This window comes from Dermacentor andersoni, chromosome 8 (genome assembly GCF_023375885.2).
Source record: "Dermacentor andersoni chromosome 8, qqDerAnde1_hic_scaffold, whole genome shotgun sequence".
NCBI classification, from domain to species: Eukaryota; Metazoa; Arthropoda; class Arachnida; order Ixodida; family Ixodidae; genus Dermacentor; species Dermacentor andersoni.
Window position 1 is genome coordinate 67,279,588 of NC_092821.1, and position 21,040 is coordinate 67,300,627.

The 21,040-nt window shown below is 45.2% G+C and overlaps 1 protein-coding gene across 8 annotated transcripts in view; it reads left to right on the plus strand.

Annotated features, from left to right (window-relative positions):
- LOC129380227 (uncharacterized) overlaps positions 1-20,826 on the plus strand; it is a 156,357-nt gene extending 135,531 nt beyond the window's left edge. For 7 of the 8 annotated variants that reach the window (XM_072289759.1, XM_072289756.1, XM_072289757.1 and 4 more), the window contains one exon: positions 18,376-20,826. In XM_072289759.1, the coding sequence (XP_072145860.1) occupies positions 18,376-19,340 (965 nt within the window). In that variant the 3' untranslated portion in view covers positions 19,341-20,826. The remainder of the gene's footprint in view (positions 1-18,375) is intronic. The other variant, XR_011896019.1, reaches the window with a different exon arrangement.
- Positions 20,827-21,040: the final 214 nt, after the last annotated feature.

The following is a 21,040-nucleotide window of genomic DNA, read 5'->3' on the forward strand; positions in this document are numbered from 1 at the left end:
ATCTTGAGGTGAATGCTGGCTATGCGCTGGTTTTGGTCCTCTTCCGTCGATAGCAGCTTCAGTTTTTTTTTTTTTTTTCCATGTTTACAGACTGCAGTGTTTGTGCCAGCGGATACTTATTCTTCCTCAGCACTCTTGTTACAATATGCTATCCACCTTTGCTGATGTGAAGAGTGAAGCCTTTTCCCTTTGATAAATGAGGCACTAGTGAGCAATTCAAATACCTTTGCGATGAATTGAATCTGCTGTCACCAGGAGAACTCGTCGACGGTGCTCACAAGAGAATTCCATCACAGTCTCTTCAATTTCACTTTCAACAGGGTAGCTGTGCAGAACAAAGCTTCCAGTGAAAATCAACAGTTGCTCTCTGCTTTCTATTCATGTGAACCATACGGCACACTGCCACTATCTTGCTTTGCGCTTCCACCCATTTTATCACATTATTTTCAAATGCACTTATAAAGCCCTGACATGTTATTTTTGCACAACTCGTGTTTGGACAAAGTTTGCAAATTTGGCATGTTTGCTACAATAATGACAAAAACTATGATCCTTTCTCCACTTTGACAACTGCAAACAAGAAAAATTTATTTTGTTTCACAGTAGACTACATGACAGACACAGGACGATCGTGCAAGTTATTTTGCGACAACTGACCAAAACTCAACCTGTCCTTGGTAATTCAGGTGCGTGCAGTTGCAGCGTAAGATTAGCAGAATGGTTTAAAACATGTTTAATAACAGAAAGTCGAATTCGAATATGTTCTTTTTCACAGCATAATAATGATACAATCGCCGACTGATTTTTTTGGACACCGTATTTTCTAGGGGTGCCGGAATATTTTAACTCTGCAATATTATTGCCAATTTGCTCCACATAGTTATGTATAATAATAACGAAAATTTGGAGTGTTTCGAACTGTTCTCGTTTGATTTTTCTGAATTTTTCTCACGATCGCAAGTTTGACGCTACCGAAAATGCAAACAACATCGCTGTCATTTTGTTTTCCTGCAGCCTCGAAGCAGCGTTGCACACATCTCGCATGCCGATTCAGAGCTACCATTTCAGGTACAGCCTCAATAGGCAGCACTTGATGCACTCTCCCACGTGCCTTTGTGCTCTCATTGCTGTCGGCACTCGTCAGTCGCATATGGCCAGTGGTACTCTTTGTATCGCCTCTCATGTGCATTGTGGTTTTCTTCAGCTGCATACTTTGATGCTAGGCTTAGCCACTTCAACAACCAATTGTCTTCCGTGGTTTCATCGCCAGTTGTTAACAATGGTGCCGACACTGCCTTCGTCATCCGCCGCCTTCCGACAAAGGCTTTGAAGTGAGGAAATCATAGCATAGTGACGATGGAAAAGAAGTCCACCGTTATCAGGAAAGTGCAAAGGGGCTTGTCGCAATCACACGTCGCAAAAGAATTAGAACTCTCGAAGCAGACAATATCAGTCTACATAAACAACAAGGTGAAGATTTTGGAAGCCGCTGAGAAATCTTCCCAATCTCGACAGAAGAATGTCAGCCATAGTGCCCACCCAAAACTTGAAGCTATTCTAATGTGACTGAAAGCCATGATCGCCATGCAAGTGCTGGTGTCCGGTGATGTTTTAAATCAAAAGGCAGAAACCGTAGCGCTTCATATGAACATTGAGGATTTTCAACTTAGTGATGGCTGGGTCCAAAATGTTAAGGGGCCCCTCACCAGATGTGGCCATTTTGTGCCGACAAGCACCGTGTATACAATGCGTGCTAGCGATCGTGTCTGCTAAGTATTGCATCGCTATGTGCCATGGAAAGAGCTGAAATTTCAAACCAAATGCCGTTCGCTCTTCTTCTTGCGAGCTTTGTGCTCCCAGCTGGAGAGTCGACATATTTCTCACAAGTGCGCCTACGTACATAGCACTGCTGTAACGTCACTTATAGTGACACATGACTCTGTCTGGTCTATGGCGAATTCGTCAGAGAAAGGCGCTCAAGAAAATGACAGGCCAGTGAGTGAGTTAGTGTGGACACTCAAGCAGGGTGGCTCTGTAGTCGCACCTGGGGTACTCAACTGCACTCGCGACGAAAAGCAGCCAGCAAGCGGGAACAGAACATTGGGGGTGCTAGTAGGCACCTGTTTCACGCGCGTCTCAAGGAGTTGAGCAAACCCAAAACTGGCACGGCTAGGACTAGGGTACACCTCTAGGCGGTCGACGTGACGAAAGGGCTTTCCAAAGAGATTGCTCCCGGTGGCCAAAAGCAGAGGGTACGTACCTCATGCTGTAGGTGTCATCTGCGTTGGAGGAAATTAAGTCCGTGGCCAGGGAATCAAGCAGGAACGAGGGCTGAAAAGGAGCCTGCAGTGGTGACATGCTGAAACCAAGTTGGGTGGCAGTTATATGGAGTTGGGTTTGCACAAGGCTCACCCTGCGAGCGATGGTCAGGGAAGGGCACGGCACTCCTCCACTCCGCAACGCACAAGAGCACTTGGGCAGGGTTCATCGAGTCCGACATGGCGCAGAGAATACTCCAGAGTCAGATCGCCAACAAGCATAGGTTTATTCAACCAAGATACAGCACAGTGTGGTAGTCACGGCACTTATGGGAAAAGGCTCACCGCAAGACCGATCGACTATGCGTGCCCGCTGCGCTAGGGCTAACTGTGAAGCGGCCCACCAAGTGCGAAAACGAAAGAATTGCGGGAGCAAAGGTCCTTGTAACCACCTAGGTGCAGGCCTGTGAGCATCTGCCGCGGCAATGAAGCGCTCAGCGAAAGAGAGTTCGGGTGGAGAGGTGCACGGGGCTCGCCACTTGGGAGGCCAATTGGGGCGCATCTTGGTGACACTAGCTCACGCGGTGATTCGACCCTGAGAGGGATAAGCACAGTTTGTGCAAGAAATTAGCTTCGGCATGCTAGTTGTGTCAGCCATGTTGCCGTTACGGTGGCAGTTCCCGGAGATCCAGCTAAACACAGTGCAGGAGTTGGGGGACGAGGCACAGGAAGGCACCTCAATCCCCACACCATGCAACGTGCGGGGAACAGATGTCAGTGACTGGCCGAATACTACAACCCAAGTTAGCCCATGATTCATACACACCTGCCCACTTGCCCTACATTGTGCGAAGGGTGTGGCAGATTCGGAGCCTGTCCAGTGGCCATCATGCTACCACCCTTGATCCTCCCACCACCGCAGCGAAGAGAGCGAACATCACTTGCGAAGCAGTGTTCGGAACCTCAAGCATGGGTGCAACATATCGACGACAGAGTCAAGGCCTCCTAAGACCATTCACAAATACAGAAAGGTCACAAGCTGCTTCAAACACCGTTGCACGAATGACTACATTACCACTGAAAAAGACCGCTGCTAGCAGCCACCCCAGTTTCGAACAGACTCGCGTGAGCCAAAAGGCTCACCTTCATCGACGAGGAGAGATATTTTCCTTGAACTACACCGCAGAGTCCGCTACCGCCGAAGGCACCCAATGACTCAACATTAGACGACTTAAGTTCGATCGAAAGTGCTGCGACACAGTCATGATGTACAGCAGATCGTCATGCTGGTGTATCAGCAAACGCCTTCCTGGCGCCTAAGTCAAGAACAAGAACGACATGGACGATCTGCTATTGATGAATTCATCCAAAAAGAAAAAGAAATAAACCCCTCTGTCGACTCTGCGGCTGCTTGGACATTGTCAGGCTTCCCTTCCAGCCTGGTGGGATGCGAGTAGCAACCGTAGTTGCTGCCGCAGCGAGCGTGTTAGCCTGTTGCAGACTCGGAAAGTGACAAAGTGAGCAGGTACAACTTGCACAGATTCGACTGCTGGCAGCTGAAGAACTCCGTTTGGACAATGTACTTAAGGGAGCCACCAAGAAAATCTGGACAATGCCAATGACTTCCTCATCCATAGCTAACTGAAGAACATCAAATAGAAGGAGCATTGTCTTAATCGTCCGACTCGTCGATTTCCTCGCACGTAGCAGCGTGTTGTGAACAGAAGAAAGGGGACAGAACCATGCGTACAGGTCAGGCAATACGAGGTTCCATATATTGCTTCTAAAACATTGGTGATAATTACTGTGCGGTATTTTAAAAATTTAGATACTGTTCGTTTTGGCTTTTGCTTAAAGGCACATGCTCTGAAAGCATCGGAGTTTTCGTTAGAAAAAGCCAAGTGCAACACATGGTGAGAGAGAAGGCAAAGCATGCAGTGTGTAGGGGGTCCCTCAAGGTAGAGGAGCCACCAGGTGAGAACAGGGAGGAAGTCAAGTCAATCGCCAGACATTGTGATGTCGATACTAGGCTCAAGAAAATCGAGGATTTCCAACATGAGCTTGTGAAACAGGTCAAAGAGCTCAAAAATTAGCGAAATATGGAGCACGATGCACGAAAAGCGGTCGAAAAAAGACTTTAAGCAGCCGAAGAAAGGCTGAACAGGGCCGCCATAGTGAACGAAAATGGATGGATGGAGTTATACTATGAGCGTCCCCTTTGAAACTTGATGGTGGTTTGTGCCACCAAGCTTATATATTGCCTCATGTCCTACCTATGTTAAAAAAAAGAAAAGAAAGGAATGAGAAAAACACCTTGATGAATTCCCATAACCAAACTTTCTGAACCACTATTGTGAACTTTGTTTTCGTATGCGTCTGTTGTTTGTAGTTTTCCTACTTTCACCAATCTTCCAATCGCCTCTTACTAATCTCTATTGCAGACATCTTTCCTTTTCCCCAGCTCTCTCTCAAACCAATAGCTTCAAGGAGGCCAGTGGTGCCTAAATGAACTGCTGGGCAGATATCTTCATATTCTCATAAAACATGCTCGATTATTTCCTGAGCTTTTCCACAGCAAGCACATGCTTCTTATTCCTTCTTATATCTCGCTTTATATGTGCGGATTCTAAGGCATCCTGATCTCACTTCAAAAAGTAATGAGCTTCCCTTTGAGTTATCATAAATTGTTTCTTTCCTAATTTGGTTTTTTATCTTTAGTAGTTACTCATAGCAGGTTTCCTTTCTATTGCCGCCACCCATGCGATTCTCTCGTCTCTGACTTTGTGCTTGACGCTCTTTGTTGCCATGTTGCACACCACACAGGTTGCATACTTGCTGGTAAGCTTCCTAGTTCTTTTCCTCCACTGTGAATCAATGTTTTTCCTATACATATACCCGAACACTCTCCCAGTCCATTCACTTTCTTCCATATTCCTCAGTCGCTCTTCAGAATCAATTTTACTGTGATCTTCCCTCACTTCAAATCTTGTGCAGCCCATATCACCCTGCACGGCTTAATTTATAGGCTTCCTGTGAGTGCCCGATGCGAGGCGTCCCGCTGACCTTTGGTTGCCATCGAGTCCTGATTGTACCTCTGATTTCTAGCAAACAAACAAATTTCCAAATGTAAGTCTTCGAACCGTTACACCTTTCCACATACCCCACAGCACCTCGTACCTATTGTATCCCCATCACGCTCTGTGTTTCATTTTGGCCGCAATTGTCTTCCCCTGTATTCTTTTTTTTCTGTAGTTCCATATATGATAGTCTTCGTTTAGCCATATACGAAGGTATTTATATTCTGTTACCCGAGATATATCCTGTCTCTGTATTGTCACTGTCTGTGCGCTGTTTTCATTGAATGCTATAACACTTGATTTTTTTACAATAAGTTTCAGACCTAGATTCTCGCCATCCTAACCACAGTTATTAGACTGACGTTGCATATCACTTTGCATGTTAGCTAGCCGCACAATGTCGCCTGCATAAAAGAAACCTGGAAGCTTCTGCTCTACTACTGTACCTGCGTGTTTGTATGAAAGATTAAACCCAATATTACATCCTTCCAGCGTCCTTTCCGTCGTCGCCATACATCATAAACAGCAGTGGGGACAAAGGACACCCCTGCCTCAGACCCTTGTTGATATCAACTTTATCCTTGCTCCTCATCTCTTCCAATTCAACACAAACTGTATATTCTAGGTAAACCTTTCTCAAAAGCTGTATACAATCGTCACGTCAGCCTTCCTCTTCCAGAATATCTCACAAAATGTTGCTGTCTGTAAAATGTTGCATGTGCTCCTGTAATGTCTAAAAAAGCTGCATATATTGGTTTACTTTCTTCTCTGAATATTTCAATAGACTGAGTAAGGCCAAAAAATCATCATCCAGGTGCCTACCTTTTGTGAAGCCATCCTGATGGTCTCCCGAAATGCCATTATTCTCTGCCCATTGTTGTAGCAATAATGTAATTGCCTGCATTGCTAATTTTTATATTACCAATGTAATGGTCAACGGTCTATACATGTATGAGGGAATTCTATCTTTCTGCCTCTTACCACTGTAAATTATATTCATTCTACTTTGTCGCCAACTGTCTGGTATTCGTCTATCTTTCGGACATTTTTCTACTCCTTTCAACAGAGCTTCCTTACTTTTTGGACCTAGTTTATTAACCAGCCTAACGGGAACTTCGTCTAGCCCTGTGGATGTCCGCTTCGGAATTTTCTCCTCGTTTTTCTTGCAGTTGAAATGTGTGAGCACCAGCTCGTTTTCCATCTGGTTCTCTTTCATGCTGTTCTTTTTTCAAGTAAAATCTCATCATTGCCTTGAAAAGATTCGGTTGTTATATTCTGGATGTAATTTAATGCTGCTTCCTCGTTCAGTTTTACTTCTGTCTTCATCTACGATATGTTGTATTGTTCCAGACATCCTGCCAAATAAGTTTATGTGGTTCCAAAGTTTTCTAGGTGCAGCCTTCTTTTTCTCACGTATTTCTGACAACTAATGTTCACTTTCAGCTTTGATCTTTGCTTGAACCAGTATTTGACCATAGAATTTTTCTCCTGGTATATTTCCCATTTTCTGGCTACTTCATTCTGCCTCAACTGTGCTTTTCTTTTATTGCCTGTGCTCTCGGATTGCTTTCTGTCGTTCGACGCTCACTTCTCGGATCTCCCTGTTCCGCCAGCTTTTGGGTTTCTTTTTTCCTTTCCAACGAACATGTTGCGTCTCTTTCCGTATTTCTGTCGTTACTACACTTAGAAGCTCACTATATTCCCAGTTTTTGCTTGACCATTTGCGCAGTTCTTCCTCGACTCTTGTGACTATATTTGTTATTTGTTCAGCGTTAAAAATTGGAGTGGCCATTTTCTGCTCCTTGCTCTCTTTCGCAACTACATATCCCAGTTTCAATATTCTCGCAGGGGCATCTGCATCAGCAGGCATTTGGTGTGTTGCGGCACCACGTATGCGAGCACACGATGGTTGGACCCTCCCGCATGTAGTCGTGCACAGTTTAGCCATGCTCAGGGAAAGGGAGATCCTGGAGGTTGAGCCGATGCCGGGTGTTCGGACCTTTAAGGCCCCCTGGCAGAGGCAACAAGCCTCTTTCGCTTCTGCTTCACACAGACGGCACCCCCGGACTGGCCCACCCGCCGTAAATCGGCAGTCGCCTTTTCCTTTCTCTCTCTCCTCAAATCTTCGTCTTTCTCTCTCACTTTTTTAACTTTCCTGTCTTCTTCTCTCTTCCATTTACTTCCTTTCTCTACGGCGGCGAGGGTTAAGTTTGTGTGGCTATCCTACCTTGGGTATTTATATTTGGTTATAGTGACGGCGTACGGCTGGCGTTGTGCAGGCTTGAACACAAGCTCTGCCGCGTCCCCTCGTTGGGCTCCGTGGTGGGCAGTTAGCACTGTTGCCGAACAAATACATTTTCTTATGGCAGCGCAAACTTCTGTCTATGATCGGCGTCTTAAAAGATGCCGCACCGTTCCAGTTCTCTTTTCAGAGCAACGCCCAATCATTTCCCAAGTACTCCGCGTCAATTGCTAACAGACCGTGGCTGTACGTTCTTAGCCAAAGTCATTGACGACATCATGCGTGCCTGCTCAATACAGCGTAATTTTACCACCTCCTACCACCCTCAAACGAACGGCCTCACTGAGCGTTTGAACCGCACCCTTGCAGACATGCTATCTAAATACGTTTCAGACGACCACCGGGAATGGGACCAGGCTCTACCTTGCATTACATTTGCGTATAACTCTTCCCGTCTCGAAACTGCTGGCTTTTCGCCTTTTTACCTCTTGTGTGGCCGTGAACCGACGCTACCACTGGACACTGTGCTTCCGTCCACCACAGCTTCAACTAGCGCTTATGCCCGTGATGCTATCGCCCATGCTGACCATGCTCACCAACTTGCGCGCACTTGTCTACAAGTCTCTCGAGGCAAACAAAAGCAACGCTACGACCTCCTTCACCGTTATGTCTATTTTGTGCCCGGCGCCCTCGTGTTGCTTTGGTTACCATCGCGTAAAGTTGGCCTTTGTGAAAAACTGCTTTCCTGCTACACAGGCCCATATCGCGTGCTTCGCCAAGTAACTGATGTCACCTACTAAATCGCTCGACACGCCTACTACGTCCGTCCTCCGCTTTGACAACCACTGACATTGTCCACGTTGGCCGACTCAAAACCTTCAACTCTCCATGCGCCTTGGATATTTAACGGCACCGTGACGGCGCTTTTGCCGCCGGGGGGTAGTATTACGATATCAACGACGACGAAGTGGGTCTGTGCCCTTGGCGCGGGCAAGTGTCGGCCTGGTTATCTGGCTCCTGTGTAAATACCCTGTATATAGCCTCTTTCATCTGTGTTTTTCCACACGTAACCATATCTTGTGGCTGGCGCAGCATGGCCTTAGTCGCTCTTGCGCCATTAAACCTAAATTAACGAACCAGCTTTAAAATGACGCGTTTATGGTCACTGCCTATGCTACTATACCCTTCCTCGTCAATGACCATTTCTCTCAACTAATCATGAATTCCTTCTATCATCCGGCAGTAATCAATTGTCGAATGCCGGTTTTCCACTTCCCATGTGGTCTGCCTGTCATACTTAGGCCCTATAGTCACGATAACGAGGTTATGTTGCTTACAAAAATCTAGCATTGACTTCCCATTGTTGTTGGTATAGCCATATAGATCCTGTATGTGGGCATTCGTGTCACCTAATGGAATAATTTCAGCACCATTCCCGAAATCCTTGATATCGGCATTTAGACATTCCACTAACTCTTGATTCTTCTCTCTGCAATTATTTCATATCGTCAAGTACGTTACGCCTGCAGCTAAGTTTTCTTTCCCCTCATTGTACATGACAACCATAGATGCTCTTGACATATTGAATTTATTATCTTCCATTTGGCTCCCAGATGGATGAGCGTTCCGACTCCCTCTCCCTTTCTTTCAGATTTATTACTATTGCACCCTTCCCAAACATAATTCTCTATCACTGGCGGCTCTTTCGATTCTCTAACTGGTGTGTTTCTGTAACCGAATACGCCCCTATTTATTCTTTATTTAACTGCTCCTCAATCTCTACCCACGTCTCCTTTCTTCTGCCGGCCTGCATCTTTATGTAGCCTTTGCATGGCGAGCTCTCTTTCTTGTTTTCCTCCTTTTGCTTTTATTTTACAATTCTGCTATTCCGAGGTTCCTTTAGGGGGACCTTTTTCATCACTACTTACACTGGCCTCCTGATCGTCCGTGGGCCCCTTAAGAAAGCAACCGCACGACCAGCAAGTCGCCAGCTCACTTCTCGTCCAAGCCTGTGGTTGAAGTAGAGACCCCGTCTCGCTGGAAACCACCACACCTTTTCACTTCCCTGTTTACTTTACAACAGGGTGTCTACCAACCGGGAAAACCAGGAATTCTCAGGGATGTTGAGTAGTCTGGAAAAACTCAGGGAATTTGTGCCTCTATCAGGGGAAATTTGCTGTAATATTATTGAAAGGGTCGAAAGTCGTGGTAATGCTGGCTCGAGTAACAGACAGGAATCGTAATGAATTGTCATTGATTGTCTGTCGTCGGCTGGAGGAGTTGCCAGTGTACAGTCAACAACCGACTTTCCGGATTCCCGATAATTTGGATGGATTCGCGGCTCCACCAACGTAGCCCATAGAGTCAATGTATCAGAACGTCAAAAATTTCGGACGCAAGAAATCTTTGACGCCCGATTTTCCAGACGTTTTGCCTTAGCCGCAGGTCCGAAACGGCGTTAATCGAAGCCACCACCGCTGTCATTTTGATTACCTCGCCGCCTCGTATCGGCGCTCTCGCATGCAGATCCGCTGGCAGCCGTAGCCACCACTGCAGCAACGCTAGGCCTAGCTGCTTCGACGTTCGCTATGAAGCTTCTTGCCATTGGGTGCCGTGTTTTTTATTGAAAGAATTCGCTGCTGTCAGCAATGGCACGGACTCCGCCTTTGTGGTCTTCGCGATTGGCTTAGAAGCTTGGAAAGCACAGTGCGTTGCATAATGTCGGTTCCCGAAAGTCAGCTTCGCCTCCGTACGGAAATGTTACTTGGTGAAGCATACGAAAAGTATTGCAGTGAACACAACACTAAAAGCTTTCAAGCAGTGAAAGACAACACTGAGTTGTCATGCGCGGGCTGAGAGTATGTCAGGACAGTTGAAGTTGACTTACGAGCTGTTGAGAGAGAATCTAAATTGTGACAAAGTTTGGGCCTCATACCACTGAGCTTGCTATCAATTGATAGAAATAGCTCATATTCGAAAATATTTGCTTCTGTGTGCATCTCCTTTTTATTCGTATTTGACAATGTCCGACTCGATTTGCAATTTTTTTCAAAGATGTTTTATTTGCTGTGCTTTTTACTAACCCCTCCCGTCTATTCTCTTTTTGCATTACATAAACACTACTACTTAGTATTCAAATTGGATTAAGTCGTTCTTTTAAAAAGAAAATTCATATGCTTACTAGAGAGTGACAGCATCGGGTGATATGGTTTCAGCCCGTCTTGACATAAAACATAGTTCTGCATCACTCTGGGAATCTTGCAAAGGCACTCAGGGAAAACCTGATAAACTCAGGGAATTTGGAAATGTCAACTTGGTAGACATCCTGTACAACGTCGAAACCTTTCTCTCGGCTCATAGTCCATATAGCCTCATTAGTAGCCACTATGGCTCTTTGTACGTTACTGTCACGTACAGGCACATGCGGCACCGTGCACACCACGATCTGCACCTGTGGGGACAGCTCACGCAAGTCGTTTGCCTCCTTCGCCAACGGCTGGGCTAGTCCTGTCTTTTTTGTTTGGGACGTTATTTAGCCCGCCTGTGACTACGACAAGGTCGCGTCCGTGGGCTATTCCCGCAAGCTTTGCTTTTGCTTGCTCCATGGCAGCGCCTAATGTCACTCTTGGAAATATCCCTACCGCCACTCTTTTCTCAGTTTTCACCCTCTCCACAGTTGCCTCTAAGCACCTAGCCAGGTTTGAGTCGCCGGCGATAATCACCCTTTCACTCTCTCCTACTGCCGAGGCCTCTCCCTGCTTCCCTTTGCCATGCTTTTCTGGTCGTGGTGGTGGTAAACTTTATTGAAAGTGGGAAGGGGAAAGGGGGAGGTTTCTGTGTGGTTTGGATTTGACAAGGGGCATTGACCTCTGCGTTTCTGCTTTTCATTTGTGGTCGCATCATGATAGGTGAAGCTCTTTCCAGGTACTCGCACCCTACTTTGCATACCTTCCACGTGCTTTGTTGACACTCCCTCTCCTGTCATGTTGCCAGACTGCGTTGCATTGTGGCGAGCATTCTTCTTCACGATGGCAGCCCTGTGCAGCTTTTCTTCGGCGGCTTGGTCTTTTTTCCACCACCTTCTGTCCATCACGCTCCAGCTCTTTGACCTGTTTCTCAAGCTCATCCTGGAAAGCCCCCATTTTGTTCAGCCTAGCATCGACATCACAGTGTCTGGCGATTGACTTGATTTCCTCCCTGTTCTCATCCGGCCCCTTGTCTACCTTGGGGGACTCCCTGTACACTGCACGCTTTACCATCTTTCTTGCCATGTGTTGCACTTCGCTTTTTCTAATACAAACACCGAAGCTTTCAGAGCATGTGCCTTCTAGCAAAGGCCTATACGCACAGAATCTAGATCCTTAAAATGCTGCAAAGTAATGCTGCAATCACCAATGATTTAGAAGCAATGAATGCCACACAGACTTAAGGTACGACACGTGTTCAGACGTGTTCAAACACGCTCTCACTGTCCTACCAAAACAGTACTACCGATACCAATGCACACAGACTGCAACCACTAATAGCTAATGGTATTGCGACTTCCAAACTACTATTTAAAAGCTACAAAGGCTAACGTCCCAAAACGGTTGCACGTGTTGAAACACGTTTCGCGAATGGATGCTGTGGCTATCCTGGAGAACTAAATATACACAAAACACACACACACACATGTACACAAAAAGAAAACTAGTCAATTACTATTTAAAGGCTAAAAAATCAGGAAATCAAAAACAGAAGCAAGCTCAAAGCATGTACAAAAAACTCCATGTTGTCGTCGATGCCACGGGGCCCTGGAAAAACACGTCCATCCACCGCAAACATCACCGACACCAGCAGGATGGAACTGGTAACAGTGGTATACCAACTATGTCTCATTGAGTGGGGGGAGGGTCAAACCACAAACGATCTGTGCTCTCTCTCTCTCTCTCTCTCTCTCTCTCTCTCTCTCTATATATATATATATATATATATATATATATATATATATATATATATACATATACATATATAATCGCGAATAACTATGACAACATGTGAAATTGTGTCGAAATGCTGCACTCGGTTATATTTAGTCGCCGGCCGATTTCTCAGACTAAAATGGGCTGGGAAAAATGTCCGAATAGAACAACAGTCCGAAAAAACTTGTGAATCGGAAAAATGAACTTTATATTTGCGGATCAACTTTGAAATAGTCACGGATTGTGCCTTGCCTCATTTTGCACCTGCTTGCGACAACATCCGCTTGTATTTGCGCGAGGGTCGTCCTCTCGTCGTACACATTTGACAGCAACATCAGCGCACTGTTAATGTCCGATGTCGTTGGTTGAGGACAGCTGAAGCATCGGATCCGGAATCATTTTGAAGCGTAAGCACTTGTGTCACGATCTCGTGGTGAGCAGGCTCCGCGCACAGTTCAAGGTACAGCAGCGCAAAATCCAGCGTGCCTATTTGCTATCGTTGCCGGCTGAACGGCCTTCCACGAATCAGCAAGCATGCAGACTGCCGTGAATACGTTCACGGTGTGCAGTTTTTCGTTGTCGATGCACAGGATTGTGCGGCGAAGCAGACTGGCACGGTAGAGTGCTTTTAAGATTTTGTATCTCGCCCTGGTCCATGGGGTGTAGCACACTCGTGGTATTTGGGGGCAAAAATTCCAGCTGGATGGCCTGGAGATTGTCTACAGTGCCATGGGCTGCACATTTGTCGACAAAAATCACCACTTGGCATTGCTGGGATCGAAACATTCCGTCCATGCGGCGCAGGTAACCTTCGAATAATGATTGCGTAATCCTTGCCTTTAATTGCTCATGTACCATACTGGCAGGTTTCTGGGGCCCTTGAAGCACCTGGAGTTTTGCGACTTTCAAATCACAAGAAGTGGTACCGGTCGCGTTCGCACCGACCATAACTGTAATTATTTCTTTGCTGTGCCGCCCTCCGGTACTTGGATCACCTGAGAAATGGAGCAAACGGTCCAGCAGCATCCTAAAGAATAAAACCGTTTCATCGCAAATAAAAATCTCCTCAGGGCTGTAGTTTTGCAGGACAAAGGTCAAATCATTGCGGCAGTATTCTGCCACCACAGCCTGGTTGACGGCTCCACTGTCACCGCACATCTTCCTAAAGGATACTCCATGCCTTTTCTTAAAGCTGCGGAGCCATCCGTCAGTGAACTTCAAGTTCTCAATGTTCATCTTGATGGCGAGAACTTTGGCCTTCTGTTTAAGCGTGTCACCAGAAACTGGAAAATTCTTTGTCCACACACCTTTAAGCCACAATTTAAATGCGTCTTCCAGCTGCAGATGATCACCCTTGCGGTCCGTTTTTTTTGTCTTTCGAGTGAATTCTCGGAGGCAGACAGTATCTTGCTCTTGTTTCGGATGTAATCTGAAACTGCTTGCTTGGACAGCTGGAACTGCTTCGCCACGTCAGCTTGCGTCCGTCGTTTCTCCATGAGTTCAATGATCGCAGCTTTCTTTTCCAAAGTTAAGGTTGTGTAGTTGCCGCGTTTCTTATTTGCAAAGTTCGGCGGAGAGGCGTGAGGCGAGGCCATAGTGTCGCGAACACACACCAAAATTCACTTCCGAAAGGCGAGAATATCCCGGGAGACAAGCAGGCTGCACACAAGTGGCAATGGTAACCGTTCACAATCGATGGATGGATAAGGTTTAACACTTGAAATCGGGTGGCGACTCATGCCACCTAGCTGCGACACCAATCCAATTGAAGCCAACAGCGGTTCCAAACAAGCCTCAAGCCAGCATAATTCAAAATGGTAACATGTGGGGTGCTGGTTGAGCCCCAAAAGAGGAAGGCATAGGCGACGACTGTCTACAGCTTATCAGAGTGATTTACCTAGAAAATACAGTTTGCGATGAATGGGAAGGCATGAGGAGCGAGAAGAAGGTTGATATCAACAAGTGACTGAGGCAGGGGTGCCCGTTATCTCCACTGCTGTTTATGATGTACATGGTGAGGAGGGAAAGGGGCTAGAAGGAATAAATATTAGGTTTAATCTCTCATACAAGCAGGCCGGTACAGTAGTAGAGCAGCAGTTTCCAGGTTTATTTTATGCGGACGACATTGCGTTGCTAGCTAACACGCAAAGTGACATGCATTGTCTGGCCAATTCTGTGGACAGGAAGGCCATAAGTTAGGTCTGAAATGTAGTGTTAAAAAATGAGGCGCAATAGTATTAATTGATAACAGCGGACAGTGACAATACAGCGCCAGGAAATATCTTGCGTAAAAGAATATAAACACCTTGGTATACAGATAAATGAAGGCAATAAATATATGAAGACACATGAAAAAAGAATAAAGTAAAGGGGAAGAGAAATGCGGCCATAATGAAACACAGAGCACTAGGGAGATAGAATAGGTGCGGGGTGCTGTGGGGTATGTGGAAAGATCTAATGGTTCCAAGACTTACATTTCGAAATGCGGTTGTTTGCTTGAAATCAGGGATACAATTGGGACTCGATTGGAACCAAAGGTCAGCAGGACGCCTCGCATTGGGCACTTACGGGAAGACTATAAATGAAGCTATCCAGAGTGATATGGGCTGGACAAGTTTTGAGGTGAGGGAAGCTCACAGACAAATTAATCATGAATAACGACTGAGAAATATGGAAGAAAGTGAATAGACTGGGAGATAGTTCAGGTGTTTGTAGAAGAATAGCATTCATTCATAGTGGAGGAAAAGAACTAGGAAGCTTACCAGCAAGTATGCGGCCTGTGTGGTGAGCAACACAGCAACAAAGAACATCAAGCGAAAAGTCAGAGGCTGAAATAATCTCATGGGTGGTGGCAATGAAAAAAGAAACCTACCATGAGTAACTACGTTAGAGGAAAAAGCTAAATCAGAAAAGAAACAATTTATGATAACTCAAAGGGAAGCTCATTACATTTTGAAGCGAGATCAGAATGCCTTGGAACACGCACTTATAAAGTGAGATATAAGAAGGAAGAACAAGCATGTGCTTGCTGCGGTACAGTAGGGAAACGATAGAGCGTGTTTTACAGTCGAACCCGGCTATAACGAATTCGCAAAAAAATGCCTATCAGTTCGATATAGAGCATAATTCGACATAAGTCTGCTAAATAATTGGATGTCATAAAAGCACATTCCATATATAAAATTACTTTATTAATGAAACTAGCTTAGTTTTCCACGAAATAGTCCTATATTTTCTTCTGGTGGGGCAATTTCGCTGCCTACGACGCAAGCACTTTTCCACATTGTCTAAGGAGTTGGAGCAGCTGAGGCCGCAACTTTCCGCATTCGTGTAGAAGCACCGGACTAGTACAAGCACATCAATCACTTCGGAGGATGTGGGCCAAGGATCGTCGTTGCTTTCCTCATTGTGGCCACTTTCACTTGTGCTCGGTACGATGTCGGCAATGTAGTCTTCGTTTTCCGGCTCTCCCATGATCGCGACGCCATCATTTGCGCTCACAAACTTGTCCACCATTGATTCGTCAACAGCTTCCAGAAATTCTGACAGCTCGCTCCAAACTTCAGCAACACCGGCAACGGCTTTGTCGCATTCATCAGAATTTAGTCATCAGCGAGCATGCGGAAGTCAGCACAGCTGAAGCAATTTCGGATGAACCACTCGTACACAGCCGTGCGTGCGTTGGGCGCCACGGGCACCGGGTCGCTAGTTTGGTCGCTTTAGCCCTAATCTCCCCCTTATTCTTCATGATCGCGATGAGAGTGCTCCTTGGAATCTTACACTGAGGGGATATCTGACTTCTCACCGCATTCGACCCGATTTATGATGTCGAGCTTCACGACGAAAGGCGAATTCTGCCGCTTCATCACAGCAACACTGTGGGAGAAGGCCCACATAGAAGGCCCACATTCGATATATCGGGAGTCGCTGCTATTTTTGTTCGATGTAAGCGTCATTTTTGCTATATATACTCGTAACTATACCGTGTCCAGAAATTGTTCGATATATAGAATAATTCGATGTAAAAGGATTAGATATAGTCGGGTTCGACTGTATTAGAATGTGAAGACATCTTCCCAGTGGTTGACGTAGCCACCACTGGCCTTGAAGCCCTTGAGTTCAACGAGAGCAAGTGAAAAATACACATGTCCGCAATAGAGATTAGTAAGTGGTGGTAGGAAAATTGGTGGAAGAAAAGTAGGGAAACGACAAAAAACGGAGCCGTATAAAAGCACAGTTCACAATAGGGGGTCAGAAAATTTGGTTGTGGGAAATCATGTTTTTTTTTCTTTTTTAACTAGGTAGGATATTAAGCAGTATAGTAGCAAGAGCTTGGTGGTGCAATCCACCGCCTCCTCTCCTCTGGAGCAAGGAGAGGAATGGAGCGATGGAGCATGGTATATTAGAATGTGAAGATATCTGCCCAGTGGTCGAATTAGGAATCACTAGCGTCCTTGAAGGCCTTGGGTTCATCAAGAGCAGGGGGAAAATAACCATGTGCGGAATGGAGATTTGTAAAAGGCGACTTGAAGTTTGGAAAAAGTTAGGTAAACTAGAAACAAGGGCGTACAAAAACAAAGTTCACAATAGGGTTTCAGGAAGTTTGTTTATTGGAAATAATGGTAGGACATTGGGCATTAAAGTAGGAAGAGGTTGGTGGCGCAACCCACCGCCCCGTTCCAAAATGTGTTGTACGGGAGCACTTCGGCGCCAGTACTGTGCCAGCACGGAGGAAGAAGTTGACGTTCGTGTGTGTCTCACTCTGTCAGTTTTTCACCAAACATCGTAAAAAATTTACTGTAAGGTCTGGATCGGGGTGTGAACTACTGGAATTTGGATTTGAAGTTTCACTCCATGACAACACAGCGTGCGCTGCCCCAAAGCCACACTTCAGGGCAAGGTTCTCGAGTACTCACTTTTGCTATCTCCTGGGGAATACCACCCTTTTTCCACCCCTGTGTGTTGAAGCTCCCTTCTCGCCTGCACGGTCGGTAATTTTCCTCCTCTGTGTGGGTCGCCATTTTGCATTTAGCAGTTAGTGAATAGTGCACATGGTGGTAGCAAAGTTGAACTTAGGTCACGATAAGCCGTGCTGAACGGCCCAGCTGCCGTCTCCGGAAACAGGAAAGCAGAGTCATTGGCTGAAGATACGACACGCACAAGTGGTTTATCCCCAAGTGGATGCTGTTTTGTAAACATCTAAGGGTTGCATATGCAGTTGTTACCATGGGTTATAGACGTATATTATTCTTTTTCTTCTTTCTGGGCTGTTCTGAAAGAGGATGCGGGTTGTAGGTGTTGGCAGGTTATGTGAGGAAAACTGCGGAATTTCCTAGGCGGCTCCTTGCAATCTCGACTTACGATAACATTGCCAAAGTTCAATGTGTGGTCAAGAAGAAACTCACTGATGAAGTCTCGTATAAAACAAATTTGTTGTGCCAGCGAATCATAACAAATTTTGCAAGTGCCTAATGTGGTTACCGGGCGTCAAGTGATCATTGAGGATATGAGAGCAGGCTTGGTCAAAGGATTTTTGAAGTGTTCTCTAAGGGTCATAGGAGAGAGTAGTCAAGCACTCCACATTCTGTCACTTTGTAAATTTTTAGCTTTCTGAAAAATCCCTTTTATAAGTGGACTTCACAAACAGGGTCATGAAGCATTCAAATGCAGAAATATTGAGTAAATAAAAATGACCATTAGTTCTTTGTTTCATCATACTTAAGGTCACCCTGAAGATCTCCCAAATCAAATGAAAAAGATAGCTTGTCATTAAAGTTAGCATGTGTTCTTTTTTAGCATTTCCTAAAAACTCTTATTTACTTTTTTTATTTGTGCAGCATCAAGGCCTTCAATTTCTGCGTCAACTGCCAAATGTGACAACTCAGAGCAAGGATGCATCCACCGATGTCAGCTATGTGACTATGTGGCTGATGAACTATTTCTTCTGGAAGCACATGCCACCATCCATACTGGGGAGAAGCCATTTAATTGCCCTTCATGCTCTCTGAGCTTCTCATACAAGTGTTATCTGAAAGCCCACCTGCGCACCCACACAGGCGAGAAGCCATTTGACTGCCCTTCATGCTCTCGGAGCTTCTCACGAAAGCCCCACCTGAAAGCCCACCTGCGCACCCACACAGGCGAGAAGCCATTTGGCTGCCCTTCATGCTCTCGGAGCTTCTCAGAAAAGAGCCACCTGAAAGCCCACCTGCGCACCCACACAGGCGAGAAGCCATTTGACTGCCCTTCATGCACTCGGAGCTTCTCACAGAAGAGCGGCCTGAAAGCACACCTGCGCACCCACACAGGCGAGAAGCCATATCAGTGCCCTTCATGCTTTCAGAGCTTCTCAGAAAAGGGCAGCCTGAAAGCCCACCTGCGCACCCACACAGGCGAGAAGCCATATCAGTGCCCTTCATGCTCTCGGTGCTTCTCACTAAAAAAAGACATGAAATTCCACCTGCGGACTCACACAGGCGAGAAGCCATTTGACTGCCCTTTATGCTCTCGGAGCTTCACACTAAAGCCCCAACTGAAAGCCCACCTGTGCACCCACACAGGCGAGAAGCCATATCAGTGCCCTTCATGCTCTCGGGGCTTCTTAATCAAGGGTCACCTGAAAGTCCACCTGCGCACCCACACAGGCGAGAAGCCATATCAGTGCCCTTCATGCTCTCGGAGATTCTCACAAAAGAGCAACCTTAGGAAACACATGAAGCGAGAAGCCATGGCGAAAAGCCAAGAATCAGTGATTCTCTTTGAAGAATGCCCTGAAGATACGCCGGTGCATTCATACAAGTGACCGGCCATATAGTTGCATTGCCTGCTTCAGGTCCTAATCACTTGAACAGACTTGGAGAGTGCAACACCATGATACTGTAGGGTATTTTAACAATCTCGTTGAACTAGAGTCTGAATTAAAAATCTACATTCGTGTAGCATGTTACGTAGTGTTCTACTGCATCAGGTAGCACAAGTGTCTCCACATGCTCCTGAGAGCAAGCTTTAACTCGGGCCCAACTTCGATGCCGCGTATTCAAATACATGTAAAACGCAGAAATGCTTTTCTGAAATAACCAGTGGGCCGATTGTAACGAAATTTGTTACATTTGAGAGAAAAAGCTAAATTCTGGTGACTCCTGGAAGCATAATTTAGTTTGAAGGCCTGAATGTTAAACAGGAATTTACAAAGATTTTTTATCTTAAAGAAATTGGAGCAAGAACTTTATAAATTTTTAACTCTGCACCTGAAATAGATATCGTAGCTCTGTAAACTGCATACGCTAGATCTTCTAAAGCAGACAAATTTGATCTATCAATGTATATCTTGTTAACTTGTTACACTGTTTACAGGGACATTGCAGATGTACTAATCATTTATTAGTGGTATATTTTAACGCTTTCTTTAATATCTAAATATTGTCCGCTTTAGGTGTCCTATTAGGAGCACTTTACAGAATTGCAATATTTTTCATTGCTGAGTTACCAGAGTTGTAAATTTGAGAGTTTCGTTTTCTGAAAATTTGTGATTTTCAACAATTGCTATTAAAAGATTGATGGCCTAAATCAAAAATTGACTACCAACAGTCACTACATTCTATTTCTTTTATATGCAGCAAACCTCATCTGGTTTCGTGCAGTAATTGTCAAGAAAAATGATCTATCCTTTCCCATGTATGTAGATAGGAGCCCCCAAGCTGAAGCTTGCTCTTAAAGGGTCTCTGAAACACTTTTGTGGGGTTACCATATTTTCTCTAGATCTTTTCTCAACACGTTATGGAACACAGAGCAAAAGGATTTACGAGAACTAACCCACATAAAGCCATTGTTGTTGAGAAAAAAGTCAAAATACAGTTAAACTTTAATTAAAAGAAGTCGGCAAAAACAGCTGTTTGCTTTGTTATATTGTGGCTTTTCATTATTCGAAAAGTAATTGATGTTCATTCGTGTCTCAAAAATTACTGTTTGCATGCCCCTACAAACTATGTATGTTCATTGTAATAATTGTTACACTACAGATGTCTGAATGATGTGTTTAGGCTCTGTTTTTTTTTTCAGTGTTCTCTTTGTTACATATGAACTTGTTCTCTTAGACCAATTCATGTATTTGTTGCCTCTTGGTTCTGGTCTACATGGTTCATCGTGGATTCTTTTGATCTTATTCTATTCGTTCCTTTGTTTTTTTTTTACAAATGGGCACTTTTTTAGAGGAATTGATTGTTCAGTAAGCTAGCTTTCCACTGTCTGTTTCACCAGAGCATCAAATAAATGCCAGTGTTTGGTGAGTACTCGTTGTCTGTTCTCGATATTTCAATAATTTATTGACGGCATGCAATATAGGGATGTTAGCATTTTATTGTATCTGGGACTGCAAGAGAAGTTGAATGACGGCAGTTGGAACTTCATTATTAACACAGAAGGAACCTGTTATAAGTAACATAGATGAGTAGTCTGATGTTTGAGTCGAATGTCAAGTCCACCATGCTTTATTCATTCCTACAT